The sequence below is a fragment of the Helianthus annuus genome, chromosome 5 (assembly GCF_002127325.2).
Source record: "Helianthus annuus cultivar XRQ/B chromosome 5, HanXRQr2.0-SUNRISE, whole genome shotgun sequence".
NCBI classification, from domain to species: Eukaryota; Viridiplantae; Streptophyta; class Magnoliopsida; order Asterales; family Asteraceae; genus Helianthus; species Helianthus annuus.
This window is the reverse complement of record NC_035437.2, coordinates 126564169-126586108: the sequence shown is the minus strand read 5'-3', so window position 1 is coordinate 126586108 and position 21940 is coordinate 126564169. Positions and strand designations below refer to the sequence as shown.

The 21940-nt window shown below is 37.9% G+C and overlaps 1 protein-coding gene across 1 annotated transcript; it reads right to left on the bottom strand.

Annotated features, from left to right (window-relative positions):
• Positions 1–3845: 3845 nt before the first annotated feature.
• On the bottom strand, positions 3846–11941 carry LOC110941233 (SWI/SNF complex subunit SWI3C). Its single transcript, XM_022182859.2, has 9 exons — positions 11734–11941; positions 10748–11317; positions 8291–8829; positions 7388–7736; positions 7246–7319; positions 6090–6229; positions 5523–5578; positions 5267–5427; positions 3846–4501 (listed from the first exon to the last, which is right to left on the bottom strand). Exons 1-9 carry the CDS (start codon positions 11750–11752, stop codon positions 4085–4087), a joined length of 2325 nt encoding a protein of 774 aa, XP_022038551.1. The 5' UTR covers positions 11753–11941; the 3' UTR covers positions 3846–4084.
• Between the last annotated feature and the right edge of the window lie 9999 nt (positions 11942–21940).

Here is a 21940-nt window from a genome sequence, read left to right as displayed (position 1 = left end):
ATACCCGTCGGGTATCGGGTATACCCGTCCCATTTGTGTCGGGTTTCGGGTATACCCGTCGGGCTCGGGTTTTTTTGTCATCCCTATCCAGCAGCAGGTCTGAGCAATAAAGTGAAAGAGTTCCGGTGAGTTTTTCTCTGAATCTGTTGTCGAAATTGGAGAAGATTTGGAGGATGTCGTCGGTGAGGGCGTTATCGGTGTGACCTAGGGTTTTGGCGATGTGACGGGCGACGGCGATGAGCTTTTCTTCTGGGTTTTCAGACATGATTGTGAAGTGGTGGTTTGTAGATATTTAGGGCATGAAATGCGGAAGATGTGTGTGTGTGTGTGTGATGATATAGTTAAATTGATATTTGTTTTTGTAGTTGTGGAGGAAGCAGTTTAGGGAAGGAAGGAGGGATGAAGAAGCAGACCAAATAGAACTGAAAAGTGAAGTCTGAGAAGAAAAGGGGTGGGGGTAGGGTTGGGTAGTTGGGCGGTGGTTGCAGGGGGTGTGAGAGGGTGGTGGCAGGTGGTGGTGGGTTGTGATGGTGGAGGAGGTGGTGGTGTTTGAATTTTTTGAGGTGCAGAGTTTGAAGATGATGAGGTTGAAGATGATGATGATCAGGGGATTTTTATATTTGGGGGGTTTTTTAATAAATGAATTGTTTTAATGAAAATTAAATGACCAAACTACCCCTTCAGATAAAGACAAAAAAGGGACATTAAAACAGTAAAAAATCAGAGATTTTGAGTTTTGGACTAAAATGACAACAAAATGCAAACCACAGGGACCCAGATGTAAAAAGTTTGAGATTTAGACTAAAATGGCAAAAATGCCTAAACTACAGGGACCAAAATGGCAGTTTACTCTTAATTTTATATCAACCGTTTTTAATTTTCTATCCTTGCAATATGCTATGATAGTGGCGAAGCTTGAAAATTTTCACCGGGGGGTCGGAAGTCACCGGACCAAAAGTATATACCTAAAAAATATTTTTTTTTATAAAACCGGGGGGTCGAAAACGTATATACCTAAAAAATTCTATACGAAACGTACATACATAACACTACTGAGCAAAAAGTTCGGGGGGTCAGATGCCCCCTCCGGCCCCTTCATAGCTGCGCCACTTATGAATATGATAATATTTATTTGTGTAGTTATTTCTATGGTTTTGTTTGTGTATAACAAGTATAATGATTTTCAGTTGTCTACTAAGCCCAAGGAGTAAAGACGATAATATAATATGGATATTGACGTAGCTGTTGTTGGCTAATTAAAAACAAGAGTAAACTGTCATTTTGGTCCCTGTGGTTTGACCAGTTTTGTCACTTTAATCCAAATCTCAAACTTATTACATCTGGGTTCCTGTGGTTTGCATTTTGTTGCCATTTTAGTCCAAAATTCAAAAACCTCATTTTTTTTTACTGTTATAACCTCCTTTTTTGTCCTTTAGTGCATGGGCATTTTGGTCATTTTGCTTTTCATTTAATATTTTCTTAATTCAAAAATTAATATATATATATATACATATATATATATATTAATATACACATATAGCAGCTCATCTTCATCATCATCATCGACAACACACTCTCTCTTTCTCTCTCCAAGCACCACCATCACCGCCACTCCCGTGAACGTCGCCGTCGTCCAACACCACCACCACCATGTCGCCGGAAAACAGAAAAGTCACATCATCTGCCGGTTTTTGCTTGAAAACTTAAGGAAAGTCAAAATAGAAGGGGAGTGGAGTCGGAACCTGTTGGAAAAACGGAACACCACCGTCATCGCCGATGACGTCGTGTCTCTTTCTCTCCTTCGTCTCTCTCCTCTCACCCCGTCTCTCTCTTCTCCAAATAAATCACCACCGTCATCGCCGCCGCTAGGGTTTGATTTTGATGGAGGTGTTAAATATGGGCTGGAGCAAGAGCAAGCGGCGGTTGTGAGGGTGTACGGTGGTGGAGGGTGGTGGTGGGGAGACGGTGGTGGCAGAATCGGAGGAGGGCAAAATTGGGTCAACATTTGAGATTTTCACCACGAGGCTGTGATGATTTCACCTAATCCGAGTCAAAATTGGGTCAACATTTGAGATTTTCCGCAGCTTGGCGTGGCAGAATCGGAGGAGGGCAAGTGCGCTTGCAACCTCTGTTTGCAGCCATGCCGGTTTTGATTTGTTGTTGGAGCCTCGTTTGTTTTTACAAATCGGTTTTTGTTTTGATTTGTTGTTGTCTGTATTTTGATTTTTGTGATGGTTTCTGGTTTTGTTTTGGGTTCTTGATTTTCTTGAAGATGATGTTCTTGATTTTCTGGATTTTCTGGGTTTTGATGATGATGTTTGATGATGTTCTTGAAGATACAGATCTGAGCCTCGTTTCTTTTTACAAATCGGTTTTTGTTTTGATTTGTTGTTGGAGCCTCGTTTCTTTTTACAAAGCGGTTTTTGTTTTGATTTGTTGTTGTCTGTATTTTGATTTTTGTGATGGTTTCTGGTTTTGTTTTGGGTTCTTGATTTTCTTGAAAATGATGTTCTTGATTTTCTGGATTTTCTGGGTTTTGATGATGAAGTTTGATGATGTTCTTGAAGATAATGTTATTAATTATTGAAATGTTATAATAAATTAACATGGACCAAAATGCCCCTGCACTAAAGGACAAAATAGGCGGTTGTAACAGTCAAAAAAAATGGGGTTAGGCAACAAAATGCAAACCACAGGGACCCAGATGTAATAAGTTTGAGATTTGGACTAAAGTGGCAAAACTGGCCAAACCACAGGGACCAAAATGGCAGTTTACTCTAAAAACAATTATTTTTCACTTAAATACTTTGAATATAGGTAAGTAAGGTTGTATTTAGGGCTGCAAACGAACCAAATGTTCGGTGAACAGTTTGTGAAATGTTTGGCGGGAAGTTCGTTTGTGTTCGTTCGTTTATTAAACAAACAAACACGAACAAGAAATTTCGTTCGTTTAGTTAAATAGAGAGTAAATTGTCATTTTAGGCCCTGAGGTTTGACCAAAATTATCATTTTAGACCAAATAGTTTTTTTTTTTTTGTCATTTTAGTCCAAATAGTTTTGTTTTCTGTCATTTTAGTCTCTGGCTTTTGTCATTTTTATCCAACCCACTAACTCCATTCAAAAAAATTAGTTAACTTAAATAGAAGATAAAACATTAAATCAATTCTAGGGTCAAGTTATTCTACAAATGCTCTTAATTGTAAGAAGTGTGAGAATGATTTATAGAGTGACAAGTGTCCAATAACCTAAAATTAAACCCACTATATCACCACCCAAAACCTAAACACCCACCCCCAGCACCACCCAAAAACCTAAACACCCCCCCCCCCTTCCCCGCAAAAAACCTAAACCCCCACCCCCTCGGCAAAAACCCCAAAAAACCTAACCTCCCCCCCCCCACCCCCCAAAAACCTAAAAAAAAAAACTAAACATCTACCCCCACCTCCACCACTACCCAAAAACCCCCACCCCCTCGGCAAAAAAAAATGGAGAGGGAGTGGGTGAGGGTTTAGGTTTTTGGGTGGTGGTGGATGTTTAAGTTTTTTTTTTTTTTTTTTGTAGTGGGTATTTTTAGAAGCATTTGTACCCTTCTTACAACTATGATCATTTGTATTTGATCTAATCCATCAGTTCCATCAGTTCTTACGTATAAAAATATACAAGGGAAGCACGGTCAATGAACAGCTATGGCATCGACTGTTCAACCCCTTGACAATATTTTTTTATCACGTCTATTTAGATCTCCATTTTAAATACAAGAGGTTGAAAGCAAAAAAGAAAACTAACCTAATTCAAGCTTTGTACTAGTAACTTTGACTCGACTTTTCATCAAAACGACGACACTGTTAAATAAGGAAAACATACAATGATATCTAAGTCCATATCATAATGCAACGCACATGCTAAATTGCTACATGATCAATATCACTGTACAACACCATAATACCAACAATCTTCTAACGTCAAAAACAGCATATTAAGTCAGGATAACATAAGGAGCACCCTAATCAGGCGACAACCCCCTATCAGCTCCACATTCACCTTTCCGGGTAATTTTAAGATAGTGTTAATAAAATCTTTTAAATTATTCAAAACCAGATCTACTTCCTGACACTGGCCTCAGCATGGGATGTGAGGCTGATGAAGTTGTTGAAGGGTTTATAGCCGAAAGCGGAAGCCTTGGACCCAGCCCAAACATGGGCTGCTGAGACATCTGTGGGTGCATTGGTTGGCTGCCCGGGAACCCAGATATGAAGGGCTGAGCAGGTGAACCTGAGCCTGAACCCGACATTTGCTGCCTGCTTGGTCCCGGGTTATTGTTCACCATTGAAGGGCCGACACCTGTGGGCCTCGATACACCAGCGGGTCCGAACTGGGAGGAAAAGATGAGGGCCCGCTCAGCTGATACTCGTTGTCTTCCTCTCTCTAGCTGTTCACACTCTCTTATTAATAAGCTCTCCACTTCAGCAAATTGTTTTAGCTTTAACTCTAACCTCTTCAACTGCAGGAAACAGATTTACCTTTAAACAAAATCATGAAAGTAAACACACTTGAATACACTCTAATAATTAGATCAAATAAATAAAAACTGAGAATGTTCAGCATCAATAAGTTGTCAGAAACCGTGTATATGAATCTTACTTTATATTAAAACGTGTACATAACACACATGGTAAAGTAATGAGAAGGCAAAACAAAGAGTCCATGTGCTTTAAAGAGGCGGACAGTGTACAAAAGAACACCCTAATGTTGTGTTGGGGTGGCAAAATGACCGTATCAAATAACGAATAGCTTCAGACATTGTTTTCAAAACCGGACCAGAAACCAGCTACATAACCGCTGCGATTGAATGTATTTGAATCGCTGAACCGAACCAGTTTTCGAAATTATCTTTTTTTTGCTTCAAAATCTTATTTATCGATTCATTTACTTGTTCATGCTCCATATTTTACTTATTTAAGGCTTTATATTTAACTAAATGTGCAAATGCACAACAATATAAACTAGATTCATATTTTTTTTTAAATTAGCTATAAATGTAGTTATGATTTTAAAATTATTTATGACATCATAACTGTTTGAATCGGATTGGACCAATGGACCGCTTGCCATGACCGGTCCAGTTATGAATAGACTGGTTTCAGGTCTTGACAGGTCAAAACAAAATTTAAGTTAATCTGAAACGATTTTTGTCCAAATTTTTTTAATTTCCATACATATAATTCCAAGATATTCGATTTCAGTACAAAGACGTATATATATATACCTGCTGATTGATTATATTCGCTGATAGCCTTTGGATTTCTCGTTCTTCATGATCTGCAAACAGCTTTGCTTTAGTTGCAGCTGCAGAAAGACCTGCTCTTACTGCTTTTTTCATCTTTTCAGAAGATAGAGGAGTAGCATTATTGGCTCCAGAGTTCTCAACTGAGAGACATAATAAAAAAAAAAAGAGGTCACACAACAAGGTTACAGAAAAAGAGAAATAAAACAAGAACAATAAAGGTCAAGATCTGATCCACCTTTTTGTTGAGTCGGGTTTCTGGCATCTCTACCATTCATGTTTTCTGAGTTCATCCTTTAAAACAAACACAAATAATGTAGCTCGTTTTTCATTATAGAAAGGCAGGGTAAACAATACAAGTAAGGGAAAAATGACTAGCAAAATATCATTAGCAGCAATCAAAATGTCAGCAACAACTGTATTATATGAACAATAAGCTGCGAATATCAAATTAAAAATGTAACTTAATCTAATATGTTCTACATTCTAATATTCTATAACATCATTTGTAATTTGATGTATCTGAGTTGCTTTTATATAAACGTTGTCTGAAATGCATATTTACTTGTACAAAAATAGATGTATAGTTTTTACTTTTCAGAAGTGGATCTATTAGCCTAGTTTCTGCTTGTTTTTACAGTTTCTTCAATCATAACCTTTAAGTGTCTTTGGTGTATTATCCTGCTGCAATTTTTTGTTGCAGACCAATCGCTTCCCTTGACGCAGGTTTTGAAAACATATAAAAACATAATGCAAGAGCATGTTGAAAATTCATAATGTTAGCAGAAAGAAATTAAAAAGATACCTATTTTCAGACCCAGATCCGTCCATCACTCCTGCATTTTCAGAAGCACCTTGACGATCATCCTCCGATAATGCTGCCAAAGATGCGTGTGCACAGGCTGCAGCCACTCTTGGCCCCACAGCAGACGCCAAAAAGGCAACCTAAAAACCAAATACAAAGGTAACAGCATAAGAAAGAAATAGGATGACCATCAAATATTAGTTTTTTTCTCTAAGGGGCAACATAGACCAAAATGTCACCAAATATTCTTACTAAATAACTTTCTAGACACACCCAATATTAATAAGTTATAAAATAATGTTCCCTGACATAAAATAAGGGATTAGTCATGCTTAAAATTGGGACAAACATAGCCACGGAAGTAGAAAATTTATACCTAATAAATAAGTAATTCTTTGCACCATGTGTCACAATTATGTGAGCCCAACATTCGTATTATATCTCTTATATTTGTAAATATATTTTATCCCGGAATATTGTTTTGTAATACCTAATAAACCATCATTACTAGCTATTTAATATTTTCTTTCTTCAACCCGTGTAATACAGGCGTCTCTAACCTAGTACATTAATGAATCAAAACCCGGTGACATTAGCTTCTTATCATCATCATGATCATCATCGTACTCAGTAAATCCCACCAATAGCAAAGCTAAGGTAGGGTCTGAGGAGGGTAAGCCTTACCTATTACCTCTACCCCGTAGGAATAGAGAGGCCGCCTCGATGGTAGTTTTGCATCAAGCTTTGAACATAAGACACATAATACTCGGCAATCGGGACAAAGGCCGATTAGTGCATGTAAGCCACCACATGATGCATGATTAACCGTCCCGCGCTTTTAACGTTATTTTCACGAAACTAGTAATATAACATTAAAATTAGCTTCTTATGATGTTGATAATTATTCCTTTTTTTAGTTTGTTCCTTCATTCAAACAAAAACTGTTCATCAGAGATCACTGGAGTCATAAGAAATTGAAGAGGAAAATGGTTAATGAACCAATGAAATATTCAGGTGATGTTTGGCATATTTAGATGCAAAGTTGATACACAGATCAAAATGTACTGTGTTGTAAAAATTCTACATAATTTGTATAACTGTCAAGTGTTCGTATATTTCAAGATATATGATAAACCAAGACAAACAAGCAACTCACCTGAGACATAACAGGATTTCCAGATTTTTCAAACGGCAACCTGTCTTCGGATTCAAGGTCTTCAATAACGGACGCTGCATTAGCAAGAAAATGTTGCAGACATAACTTTGATTAAAAAAAAGATTTGAAATTGCAGACATACCTTTCCCATTTGCATATGATTTTGGTTTTCCACATCCATTACCATTTGGCAAGTTTGAAGCATCTGGAATCTCAATACTTTCCAAAGGAGTCTCGTCTATCGAAAGGCGTACGAAATGATGGATACATTGAGCTTTTGATTTAGTGCCAACGTGATCGGCAATCTCACTCCAATTCTCATTGAAAATTTCCATGGCTTCTAGTAACAATAAGGTCTCCTGATTGGTCCAGCTGTCAGCTTCAAGATCTCCATAATCCTTGGTGGAATCAACCTTAATAAAATCCAGACTTGAATGACCCGCTACAAATGCCCCCTCATTGAAACAGCTCAAGCATAAAAACGTCTCAATCTGCCATAAAATTAATACAAGCTTTAACAAATAAATGCTAAACAAGAAATAGAAATTATGCACTTAATATCGCCGAATCAGTGATATATCGGTTATTGATCCCCTGGTGAGATATCAATGCAAAACATCGGTCAGAATATTGGTACCGATATATATTGACCTATATTGGACAGATATTTGGCCGGTATATCACCAATTTTCCCGATATCAGTACCTTTCTTCTTAGTTCTACCATTTGTTTTTCTTCTTATTGCTGCTATTAGTGTTTTAAGTCTTAATTGTTAATTGTTAGTGTTTTAAGTCTTAATCAGTTGATACTTGCTACAATTGTTAAGTGTTTTGCAAGTTGCTATAGGTTATTTTGTTAATGGTAGGAGAGTATACCGAATTGTTAGTGTTAAATTGCTATATCCATATATAAATTCAGCAAGATATTAAAATTACCGATATCCCACCGCGATTACCGATATCTATAAATCGGTCCTTGACCGATATCTAATTTTCTACCGCATTAACTGCTTAGAATGGGAAGAACAATATGGTTTGTAAATCACCTCTTTGACAGACTGGTAGTAGACTATACCAAGAGATCGCGAACAATGATTGCACTTATTTTCAGATAATGCCTCGCGAATTCTGCTATCCAAATCGGAGTTTTGTTCATTTTCAACGGCCAACTCTGGATATATGTCTGATGCTTTTAACCTACATCTCGGTTTATCAAACTGGATTAAGCTATCGATAGATCGCAGAGCAGTTGCCGGCACACGTAGTTCGCCTTTTGAATCCTCTGTGAGACGTGAGTCCTCGTTTCTCGGCTCGTGATGATTTAGTGGAGCAGCGCAGTAATTAATAACACCCCAGTTTTCGAGAAACCGTACGACTCGAGTTACATCATCAGCATCCACACCAGATAAGAAACTATGGCAGTCAGTAGCTGACAACCTTCTTGCGGGATTTTCCATGTATTTAGCAACTATACGGTTACGACAATCCATGTATTTTTCGGGAGTATGGTCTGGGGACTTCCCGGAGAAGAAATGTGGCACGGCTTGTCTCTCTAGCCTGTTTACTGTCGTTGGTGAAAACCAATCTGCTTGAAAAGAAAACCAAAACCGACAATAGATAATTAAATCCAAGCCGCTTTATATGGTTAACGAGTGCATACAATCACTAAAAACTAATTATTCAAGATATATTAACAAAACAAAGAGAAGCAGAATTACTGCAAATACGAATGGGCTCTAAATCTGCTTGAAAAGAACATAAAATCCACAACAAAAAATCAAATCCAAGCTACTTTGTAGGAGTAACAAGTGCATACAATTACTAAAACCTAACTATCCAAGTTAAATCAAAAAATTAAAAAAAAAAAAAAGCAAAGAGAAACCGAATTACTGCAACTTACAAACATGGCTTAAATCTGCCTGAAACAAACACCAAAACCCACAACAGAAATTCATATCCAAGCCACTTTTGTATGATAACGAGTGCATACAATTACTAAAACCTTGTTATCCAAGATAGAATGGGGTCTGAATCTCCTTGAAACAAACACCCAAAAGCACAACAGAAAATCAAAATCAGGCCACTTTATATGGTTAACGAGTGCATACAATTACTAAAACCTAATTATTCAATATAGAATGGGGTCTAAATTTGCTTGAGAAGTACACCAAAAGTCCAAAACCCACAACAGAAATTGAAATACAAGCCACTTTATGTGGCTAATGAGTGCATACAATTGCTAAAACCTAAGTCCCTAATTATCCAAGTTAGATTACAAGTAAAAAAAGCAAAGAGAAACAGAATTACTGAAACATACAAATGGGGTCTAGATCTGCTTGAAACGAACACCAAAACGCACAACAGAAAATCAAATCCAAGCCACTTTATATGGTAAACAAGTTATAAAATTACTACAACTATTTACCCTAGATAGAATGGGGTCTAAATCTGCTTGAAAAGAACATCAAAACCCACAACAGAAAACCAAATCTAGGCCACATTATATGAGTAACAAGTGCATACAATTACTACAACCTAATTATCCAAGTTAGATAAAAAAAACAAAAGAGAAGCAGAATTACTGCAACATACATATGGGGTCTAAATCTGCTTGAAATGAACACCAAAACCCACAACAGAAAGTAAAATCAAAGCCACTTTATATGGTTTACTTAAACCTATTTCTCCAAGATAGGTTATCAAAGCAAAGAAAAGCAGAACAACTGCAACATACAATCGGGGTCTACATCTGCTTGAAAAGAACATAAAATCCACAGCAAAAATGAAATCCAAGCCACTTTATATGAGTAACGAGTGTCAAGTGCATACAATTACTAACATACAAATAAAGTTCTAATTCTGCTTGAAATGAACAGCAGAATGCACAACAGATATCAAATCCAAACCACTTTATATGGTTAACAAGTCATACAATTTACTAAAACCTATTTATCCAAGGTAGAATGAGGTATAAATCTGCTTGAAACGAACACCAAAACGCACAACAAAATATCAAATCCAAGCAACTTTATATAGTTAACAAGTTTTACAGTTACTAAAACTTAATCGTCCAAGATAGATTCGATTAACAAAGCAAAGAGAATTACTGCAACATTCAAATGGAGTCTAAAACTCTTTGAGGAGAACACCAAAACCCCCAGGCCACAACAGAGAATCATATCCAGGCCATTATATGAGTAGCGAGTGCATACAATTACTAAACCCTAATTATACATGTGAGTGAAAAAAAAAACAAAAGGGCTGAATAACTGCAACATACAAATGGAGTCTAAATCTGCTTGAAAAGAACACCAAAACTCACAACAGAAAATGAAATACAAGCCACTTTATATGGTTAACAAGTATACACAATTACTAAAACCTAATTCTCCAAAATAGGTTATCAAAGCAAAGAGATGCAGAACCATTGCAACATACTGGGGTCTAAATATGTGTTTTCTTTTGCAGAATAATTATAATCTTATAGTGCCAAAAACTTATACCTGCATGCATCGGTACAACATGAACCCGATTCGACCCATATCTCTTAACAACACCCCGTCCCTCCATAATCGTCGGCGGCGTAATAACATAAGACCCTTCCGAATCTCCGCCAGCCAAAACCGGAGCATCCCTGGGCATAGCAGACACCGCCTGAAGCTGCCCGTGCGAAACATTCTCCAAAAACAAATAATTCATCCCACCACCAGTACTATCTCCACCTTGACAAGCCCTCTCCCTTGCAGCAACCTGCATCACCAAGTAATGATGCCGGTTCACCGTCTGCTTTACAACCGAAGGAAATGCCGACACTCTCACCGCCCCATCCGACAAAACCTCCGTCTCTGCTCCACTTCCGGCTCTTGCAACAGGAACAGGAACCGGAGCCGGAACCGGATCAGACGAATTGCTAGGGTCATCATCAAATTCAGGATGTGTATTGTTCTGATCAAGGTCAACATCCTCTTCTTCTTCATAATCCTCATCATCTTCATCGTGGTGAAGCTGCGGTTGATGTCTAGGTTTTCGAGACTGCTCTCCTCGCTTCCGTTTCCTCCACCTGTTCCTCGTCTCTACAAATTCAAAATCAAAATCGCCACAATTAACCTAATTACAAACAATTTCACGGCTGAATTTGAAATTCAAAACAACATCGCAACAATTAACCTAATTACGAACTATTCCGCGGATAAATTTGAAATTGACAACAGAATCATAACAACTTAACCTAAAACGGAACTATCTGGAGGCTGAATTTGAAATCTACAACAAAATCGCAATAACTAACCTAATTATTACGAACTATTTCACGGTTAAATTGAAATTGACAACAGAATCGCAACAATTTAACCTAGAATCTAAGTGTTTGGAGGCTGAATTTGAAATTAAGAGCGGAATCGGAACAATACAAGAACGAATAGTGTGTGTGTAGATATAGATACAGATGGATAGATATATATATATATAGAGAGAGAGAGAGAGGGAGTACCTGAGGAAGAAGCTGGCATAATGGCAGTGAGTGAGAGAGGAAAAGAAGGGGGAGAAGAAGGGGTTAAGAGGAATTGTGGGGTCCGTTAATGGTGGGGAGAGAGAGGACAAGCAGCAGAGGAGAAGGGTTTCCTATGTATCTATTTCTTCCCCAAATTGCACAACGAGAATGTTTGTGTGCAGAAAATTTATCTTCCTTTTGTACCGATAAATGTATATGTTCAAAACAGCAAGGACTAAATAGCAAAACATGTGGTCTTTTTTATTTAAAGTTAGTCACTAAAGTTTTGTGGTTTATAGATTGGTCCTTGTTAGTTTTTAACTTGGATGAAGGGTTGATTTATAAGATACTACCGGTAGTAAGACCTGTGTGCAAACACGGGTGACTTTTAGAAAACCATGAATAACACATTTTAATAGAAAGTAAAAAAATAATTAGTGCAGACTTACAAAATTGATATAAACTAATGTTCAACAGGAGTTCCATCCTGTAGTCATATAAAAATTTTGACCATGTTTTTCCATAACAACCAACCATGTACGGTTAGGAAAAGCGGTTATAGTAACATGTTTTGTAGGTAGTATGTTCTTCAACTTATGATGAACAAAAAATCTATCGATAAGCTGCAAGTACAAAAATAATTATTTATATTAAAGAAAGTCTTATAAAATTTGTCAAATACTACTAAAGAAAAGCGGTTATAGTAACATGTTTCCATCCATCGTAATGATTTGAACAATACCATCAGGAGCTAACTTGTAATCAGCTACCCAATTGTGGTAACTCTTCGATAAAATCTGTATACAAAGTAAAAATTAATACAAACATGTAATAAAGAAATAAATTTGATAATAACATCGACATACCCAAGAATTCATCTTGTTGTTTGATAGATAACGTAAAAAACAATTAAGCATCTTCAATGATAATTGAACTTTGAATTGGATGAAGATGATTTAGGTATGATGTATATTTATAAGAGAAAGTTATTTATGGTTATAGTAATAGGCACAATTATGGTGCAAGTAATTTTCTATTATTTACAAAAATATATCATGATTCTATAAAAGAAGATATATTATAAATTTATAAAACATAAAATTTGTGATTACAAATTTAAATATATAAATACAGGTTTTCACGAAATTATGTATTATATGTAAACTTATAAATATTTTTTTTTCGGATTGTGTTTTTTTTCATTGTATATTAACAAAAAAACTAATTTACAAATTTGTTTTTAAATGTATTTAATACTTTCTATAAATTGATTATATTGTATATTTAAAAATAGTTTTACTAACTACATAAATATAAATTGACTATGTATTTAATAGTTTCCATAACAGTGTTAATAAAAAAACAGTTTCCAAAAATACTCATACAAATTTATAATCAAACATAAATCGTGTTATTTATGAAGAAATAGGCATCCATAATTAGAAAAAAGAGTCATACAATACAAATGTATAAAAGTCCAAAAGAAACTAATCAATATTAGACACAACCATAACACATAACATATCTTAAATAAGTTTACAAAACAGAACATCAAAACGGTTTAGATACAACCATTACAAAAACCCATATATATATATATATATATATATAATTGTTTAAAATCACAAACGATAAGGTTGGTACAAAATACTAAAAGAGTTTCTAACAACAACCACAACACAAACTACATGGACACCTTCTTCAGAATCAACTTGCCAATATCAGGTTCGTAAACGAATGTGCATTTCTGCGGTGCCTTGATATCATTCGGAATGAGGAACTTTTTTCGCCATTGACTTGCAGCATATCTGAAGCCTTGATCATGCTTCTCAGGTCGGAAATCAATGACAGTGTCTACTCCATGCAGATTCTGAATGGTCAACTTCAACGACATGTTAATACGCGACATCTCAGCAACTCTTGCGTTAAGGCACTAAAAATAAAATAAAAATACAATAATCAATATGAAGATGTACATATTTTTAAAATAACTTTAGCAAATCTACTAAACGTGTCTAACAGATGCATAAAATGAATAGATAACATAACTTACAAAGCGGCAGTCAAATTTCCATACAAATTGTACCGGATGATAATCAGGATCATTTTTAGCATCATCAGAAGAACCACCACTATCTTCATCGTCCTCATCATCAGAAACATCATCCATAGAAACGTCACTGCTAGAAGTACCATCACCTGAGTCATGATGATCATTATCCTCGTCCAGTGAATCAGATTCATCATCAAAGGCTGGTTGGTTATCAGGTAACTCAACTACTACAGGAGTAGCACTAGAAGTCTGACCAGCAGGCTTATCAACACCACCAGCCGTATTTTCCATTACAGCTTTAGGTACCAAAACTTCACATCGATTTACATCAAAGAGAGTCAAATGAAAGTTGTAGTAAAAAGGTATCTTATAGCAACAACACATTTTTCATTAAAACCTAGAAAACCTACGACCTTCTTCCATCCATCACCAAAGAAATAACACATGCTAATAGGATTTTTTTTCAATAAAAGCATCAAGCCAATTCCAGGCATATATAAACCTCCATCGCTCCCTTCAGCTTAGAAACACCAATAATGTTCTTCACAAAATCGGTGGGTAGAAGCTACAATAAAAAAAATGTTAGCATTGACATCCTTAAAAATAATCTACTCTGTTTAAAAACATGAAGAAATAGATATGACTATAACTTACCAAACGTTCAACTGTATTTTCATTAACAAAATGGCAGAAAGACTCAATATACTTTTTATCCATAAAAGATGAAATAGCGCTGCACATAACAAACTTTTGCTGACAATGCCGATAAGGTGCAACCTTCATAAAAGGTGTCAGCAAAAAAGTATATGGTCCGATTTTCCTAAATACAAGCACCGTTCCTTCGGATAAAGAAAGATCAGCAACAACTTTTTCCTAGTCTTCCATGAAAGCAAAACGACCATTGTGTCCGGCAAAATTAACCAACCAAGTCTTATCATTCACACACCTTATGACAACATTGTTATTATCAACAGCAGATGATAACCATGTCTTGCAAAAGAGTTCGGGTATAACATGTAAGATAAACACATACGTAATCAGTCAATGATAAGCATTTCAAAATACGTATTAGTAAAACAAATTAAACATGAATTTAAATCATAAACATTAAAACAGTACCAAGAATTCCTTGGTGACTGATGAAAAGCACTTGTAGAAAGACATTCTCCCTGTTTTCCTGTTAAATCTGAAAAAATAAGACATCCATAATGATACAAAGTTCAAAATATCTAAAAGTTACAATGATGAATCCGAAAACAAATAAATGAAAACAAAAAACAATGACAACACAAAATTATTTTTTTTTAAAGTAAAAATCAACATGGAAAGAGAAGACCATAAATAAAAAAAAAAATCTGAAAGAAACTAACCAGACAAAAAATAAACAATTGCAAGTATTACTCAGTAAATCTTAAAAACAAAGAATATAAAATCGGGATTTTATATATCCCTGAAACAGAGAATATCTACTGAAACAGAGAATGATTGTTGAACCAAACAACTTGTGTTGATAAACACAAAGACTGTTGAACCAAACATCTGCCAAAGAGAACCTCTGTTGATGAATACAAAACGTCTGCCCTTGTCTTCCTTGAGATCTGATCTGTAAAGGGGTAAGTGGGTTTCCTGTGCCTTTTATCATGTTTTAACCCTAAACCCCATGTAATTCCATTTTTCCCCTCACCCACCTTCCGAGACTTGAGACTAGGATTTGTACCCAAACAAACAATCCGGTACCATAAATGCTCATTTTTCAAAATGTAAATTTGCTTCCGGGCCTTAACAGCATAATTTTTAACCATTTCATTCAATTTCTCCTAGGTAGAATCAACTGGCCAATATAAAATGGAAGCAAAGAGTCACGAATTTCAACAAATTTTCTTTTTTTTTGTTTCCTATTTTCTTAGCAACCCTCTCCAAAACACTGCATTCTTCACTGCCTTCACTGAAGTCATGTATATCACATGTTATGTCTTTGTGCATAAGGTCCATATCAACAATCATATTTCTTGCATCCTCAACTATGTCGTTGACTTCTTCTGGGTCAATGTTAACACATGATCTAAATTCTTGCGTATCTACTTTAAAATTTAACAATACGTTTTTGTTATCCTTTTCAGTAACATAGTCTACATCATCTTCATCACTGTCAGACTCATCCACATCTTCAGTATGCTCTGTTTGGTCCTGAAATGGGTTGCTTGAAGAGGAAAAACAATGACTTTCAACATAGTCTTCAGGATCGCAATACACGTCTCTTGAAAGAATTCGCCAATACATTTCTGCCATCTCGAGTGTTGATCGAATGTTGCATGAAGATTGAGACGATTTAGGGCTTTGTATAGGGTGTTGACTAACAACCGGCTAATCAAATGAGGATCCATCTAACAGAAGTTTGATGCAGGGACTCAGATGTCAGCACTTTTTACCATACGAGGATTCAAGAAGAAAAAAAATATTTTGAGAACTCGACCTAGCTAACCATACGAGGATTCAAGAAGCAAAAAAAAAAAGAGAGAACTCGACCTAGCTAACCATACGAGGATTCAAGAAGCAAAAAAAAAAAGATTTTGAGAACTCGACCTAGCTAAATTGTTCGGAGACCCAAATTGCATTTGGCTCGAACTTTTGTGAGCATACGTACGGGGTGTTCATGAGCCGATCCGATCCGATCGAGGGTCTGCTCATGCTCGGATTGAATTACAACCGATCCGATCCGATCGGATCGAATTTGGAAAACCGAGCACAAAAGTTGTAACAACCCGCACTTTTGTGCGTTGTTACTACTTGCTATACTCGTTACGCCAAGCACCGGAGATTCAGATCATAATGTATCAATATCTATTATAATGCTATATCTCAGTATTTTCAATATCAAATCACATCAAACATACCAACGCTCGCGATGACATCAAGAGAGGACCGATACTACCCTCCTTGATGGCCGTGATGCGTCGCAATATTCGAAAGCGCAATCGAGGTCACGCGCAACCCGATTATCGCAAGGTGAATCGAAATATAGATAATTACGTATGGACCTATATATATATCTATAATAATAATAAATAATGATAATAGTTGTGGTGTTGGTGAAGTTAATCGAATCGAATCAAATCAATTCAAATCGAAATCGAAAATTGTTAACGTGTACTGATGTATAATAATAATGATGATAATAAATAAATACAAGTTTATGTATAGACAAAACTATCGCAACGCCGAAACGAAACGACGAAGGACCAGTCGATAGGCTGGGCCGGCCGAACGGCCAGGCCAGCCGAACGGTTGGGCCAGCCGAACGGCTGGGCCAGCCGATCGGACAGACCAGCCGAACAGCTGGGCCAGCCGATCGAACGGCCTACCTTTCCCTCCCTTTCTTCCTCCTTGCCTATAAATAGCCATTCACTTCACTTGAACAGTGAAGTGACAGCTCTCGACCGGCCAGGACGTTTTTGCCTCTTTTTCTCTCGATTCCTCGCGATTCTTGTAAGTTTTCAACCCAAATCTTGTACTTTCTTGATCAAAACGCAATCTTACATCTTTCTATCCTTCAAATTCTAATTTTTAACCATGAAATCAGCGGATTTGAGGTGTTCTAAGATGATGTCATCATGGTGTTCTTATGAACTTCATGTTTTGGCCTCATTTCACCAAGAACAACTCAGATCTGGAGGATTTCCACAAGATTTAACAATGTTTTTTGTACAAATCTGCATTCAATCATGTGTGAAAGGACTGAAAGATGGATTTCCAACCTTCCTTCAACTCTTTTACACTTAATGCACTTAAAAACCGAAGGAATCAGAGTTGTACCGACTTTTCTACTCATTCATAGTGTTGAGTTGGTTCAAGATCTGATTTCTAATCAAGAACGGGTGATTTCCGGGATTTACAAGGGAAAACCGTCAAAAACCGGCCAAACCTGATGGAACGGGGTGATTCCCGGCCATCAGAACAAGTCGGAAATGTTGGAATTTCAGTTGTTTAGCACGAAAGCACACCGTCTCAGTCAAAACCACCGAAAAACCTTCAAAACTTAGTCAAAAACCTGCTGAACGAACAGGCTAATTGGTCGAACAGGCTAGCCGATCGAACAGGCTAGTTGATCGGTCATGCAAGCCGATCGGACAGCCCATTTGATCGGACAAGCGAGCCGATCGGACAGGCTACCTGATCGAATATGCTAGCCGATCGGACATGCAAGTCGATCGGACAGCCCATCCGATCGAACAGCAGCCTTTCCGACCAGATTACTGCCCAACTTCTTAACACGTTATCCAACGCTTACGCTATCGAACTGTAATCAGGGTAATTTCGGACGTGCACCCCTCAATCCAACCAAGTTGTGTTTACTAGTTAAACACCGACTGTGAGTATACTCGAATCCCTTTTTAATCATATTTTGGGTGTAACATACGTTTACAATGAATCAAGCAAACCGAATGTGTTTAATCAATCAAGCAAATCGAATGTGTTCAATCAATCAATCAATCTATCACTTGCTAATGACTTATGCATAGTTACACGTGATGCTAGTATGTATGCGCTAGGAATTTTACTCGCGGATTCCCGCCTTAACTAGTATGGATCTGTAGCACCCGACGGGGTCTAGTTTAGGTGTTCGAGCAATCGAGAATCTAAGCCGTAGAGACAAAGCTGGAGCATTAGTCTGGTAGTGCGTATGTTGTGTATCTCGTTATGTATATAGGAATTCACAGCACTTATTTTTATCTATTATGCTACTATCAAAACTTGTATACTCGCCAGTACCCTTCGTACTGACGTTATTTTCAACGTATGTTGCAGGTATATAAGTCGAAGTCTACGTCAAATCAAGCTAGGAAGTCTAGAAACCCACATAAAATCTAGGTTGTCGGATTTGTATTGTTCGAGAGGACAAGAAATCTGTGATAACTTATGTGATTGTAATGTTGTTAGTATGGGATAACAAATGTAATAATTATTATCGCAATATAGTTGTTATGGATTCTCTTGAGCAATCTGATTCGCCTAGTGCCGCGCCCCGATGATTCCGCCATCGGTTGGGGTGTGACAGATTTGGGTGTGACAGATTGGTATCAGAGCCATAACTATAGGGAATTAGGTGAAGTTTTGTGACTCGACCTAGTCCGGGTCGATGTCTTGGGATTGACCTAGTCTATAGTCTAAGTACCAACAGGCCGACTCCTACGAACTTGTTAGGATTTGTTTGGGCCAACTTGACACTCTCGATCGAATTTGTTAAAAGTTACAACTTTGTGTGAACACCGCATACTACAGTATCACACGAAGAGCCTTTCCTAAGGCTGGAATGTTACTTAGCCTTTCCTAAGGCATACACAATACACATGTTTTCAAAAATACTCGCCTAACAAAACCGAGTGATCCAGTCGAGACCAAGTGTGAAAACCAAGAACTCTCGATAAGATCACTCACTCAGCGTATCTTTCTAGCACGAGAACTCTTCGTTGAGCCAGGAGTGACATCCGCATCTCGACGAAAGGTCTCCATTTCGAAATTCTAGTGGAACTCTCGGATTTATTCGAAGAGCACAACCACAATTAGGAACGAAGTTGTTAAGTCAGGGGTGAAACCCATACCTTAATCAACTGTTCCACTCTATAAAATGGTTTATAAAAGCTCTCACCAAGGACTCGACCATAACGACGACTCGAGTTACGTGACGACTAGGAGGACGAATGCCATGAGCTGCATCCTAGTGGAAGCATAAGTCTTCTAGGTCAACGCGTGTGCACGAACTTGTTGGGTATAGTTGGGTTACTTGGGTAGTCGACGCCTAAACACCCAAGGCATTCTACCTATTTTGCGCCTACGGTATCAATTACGCTTATGTGTTTACGAATTTAAACTTTGCGAATTGCCGATTTCTCGATTTAACAGTTTTCGCTCCTTGTTTTACGAAACGCACAACTCGCACAGCCATCGCAATCTAAAACAACGACTGAATAATCACAACAAAACTGATGTCTAATTACTCGAATTCGCTCTCGCTATTTCTCTCTCCATCGCGTCCTCGCGAATTCTGCATCGATATCTAAGTGTAAATGTATAATCTACAGTTATATATATATATACAAAACAAATCAATTGTGTGAGAACTTAGGAATCTTGTGCCTCCTATGTGGCTCCTATGTGTTTATATAATACTATATCAAGTTTTGATCGAATCGAATCGCATCAAGAACTCAAAAACCATTATGATCGAATCTCACTCCAAATCCTTCTGTCTAGATGCCTTCCAACAACTCTACCTCGAGAAGGACAGCCAGGAGACGCGCCAAACGAAGTGACAATAAGAGGATTGCTTCCCTTATAGCCAAGGAAGTGGCTAAGGTTATCCCTCAAATTGTCGCACGAGTGCACTCTCTCAGCAACTCTCGAACCCCGGAAGACGTTAAGACGGAACCTGCATTCCTCTACAGACACTTCAAGGCCTGTGATCCAATGCCTTTCACGGGTGAAGGCGATGTTTCTCAACTACTCCAGTGGTTTGATGCCATCGAGGTTACCCTTCTTTAGAGTGGGTGCCCCGAGGATTTCCAAACTACTTGCGCTACCGGAGTATTTCAATCACGAGCACTCGACTGGTGGACCGCCGAACGTAGCAAACGTGGGATCGTCGCAGCTTATGCTCTCTCCTGAGATGAGTTGAAGAAACTCATGAAGGAAGAGTACTGCCCTCCTCACGAACTTCAGAAGCTCGAAGACGAATTTTGGAAAATCAAGCAAGACAAAGGTGACAATGCTGGCTACATTGCAAAGTTCAAACAGCTTAGTGTAATCTGCCCAAGTCAAGTTGACACTCCGATGAAAGCCATCGCGAAGTATGTTCGCGGTTTGCCGGAGTGTGTGGGTGATTTCGTCGAAGCTGCAAGACCTGCTACCAAAGAAGAAGCCTATCAACTGGCTGCAGAGATTAACGACAAATGAGTCTTGAGTGGATTCTTCTCCCAGAATCCAGTCAAACAGGCTCATCAAGCAATTGTCATTGATTCTTCTGGCGAATCTACCAACGGTTCATCTAACAACTCCCATGAGAACTCTTCTAAAGATCCTTCCGACGATTCCTCTGAGAACTCTTCGAAGGATTCTTCCGACGACGCCTCAAGTGAATCATCAGACGAAGCTTCCGACGACACTGCATCATCTCAAGAAGTTCAGCCCAACCGCAAGAGAAAGGAACCCAACGTGGAAGAGATTCGAAACCTGAGCCGCTACGATCTGCTCCAGTTCTTGCGGAACGCACATACACTGGAAGCCATCCCCAGTGCCTCCGGTGTACGTATCATCATCCACTTGGAACAGGCTGCCGGTACTGCGTAACTTGCAACAAGTATGGTCATCATACCTGGAACTGTCACTCAGGGCCACAGCATTGAAGAACTTTAGCAGCAACCGCAGGAGTTTTCCACAACAACGTTACTTCGTTTCTAATGTTGTTGTAATCGTACGTCTTATCGCCGTTACATTTGTGTGGAACCTTATGCGTCAAATCGACGCAATATGGATTCTATTTCTTTCTCGTATTCGCGCACGAATCTATATGCTAGCACTATGTACTATATAATGCATTTCAACCCTACTATGCATTCTTGAGATAAGGTACGATATACGTGCAAGAATCAACTAATCACGGGTGCACACGGGATTATCTTGGTTAGTGCACGGAGATCGTAGTAAATTTCAATGATGCCTTTACGTTCAGGGCATGGTTAAGCGTGGTGGATACGCCGCTGGTACTTCCTATATATAAGCGTCTTGACCATGTCTGACAAAGTGTGACACCTATTCATGGGACGGAGGCGTATGGTGGAAACATGACGGTGTTTCGCCATACTAACCGAAGTCTTGTGAAGAAAGTGCCATGTGGAGTTGGAACGTAGCCCTATTATACTACTTTTATTATTATTATACTAATATTTATTATTATGTGGATTATTTTGACACACTACAAATCGATCGCAAGGCGTATCAAAACTAAATCGCATCGCTGTGAGACTTTCGTAAGACGGCGAACGCAACACAATTGCCACATCGATGAACTTGAATAAGTTAACCCCGAAGAGCAATTGAAGCAACGCAAGACTAGTCGTAAGTCCATATCGAAACCCAATCGCAGTTCTGCCTGAATCT

Coding starts and splice junctions, on each gene's coding strand:
- LOC110941233 (XM_022182859.2), bottom strand. Junction 7,737..8,290: donor ACTACCAGTCTGTCAAAGAG/GTGATTTACAAA, acceptor ATTTTATGGCAG/ATTGAGACGTTTTTATGCTT. Junction 7,320..7,387: donor ATCATATGCAAATGGGAAAG/GTATGTCTGCAA, acceptor TTGCTAATGCAG/CGTCCGTTATTGAAGACCTT.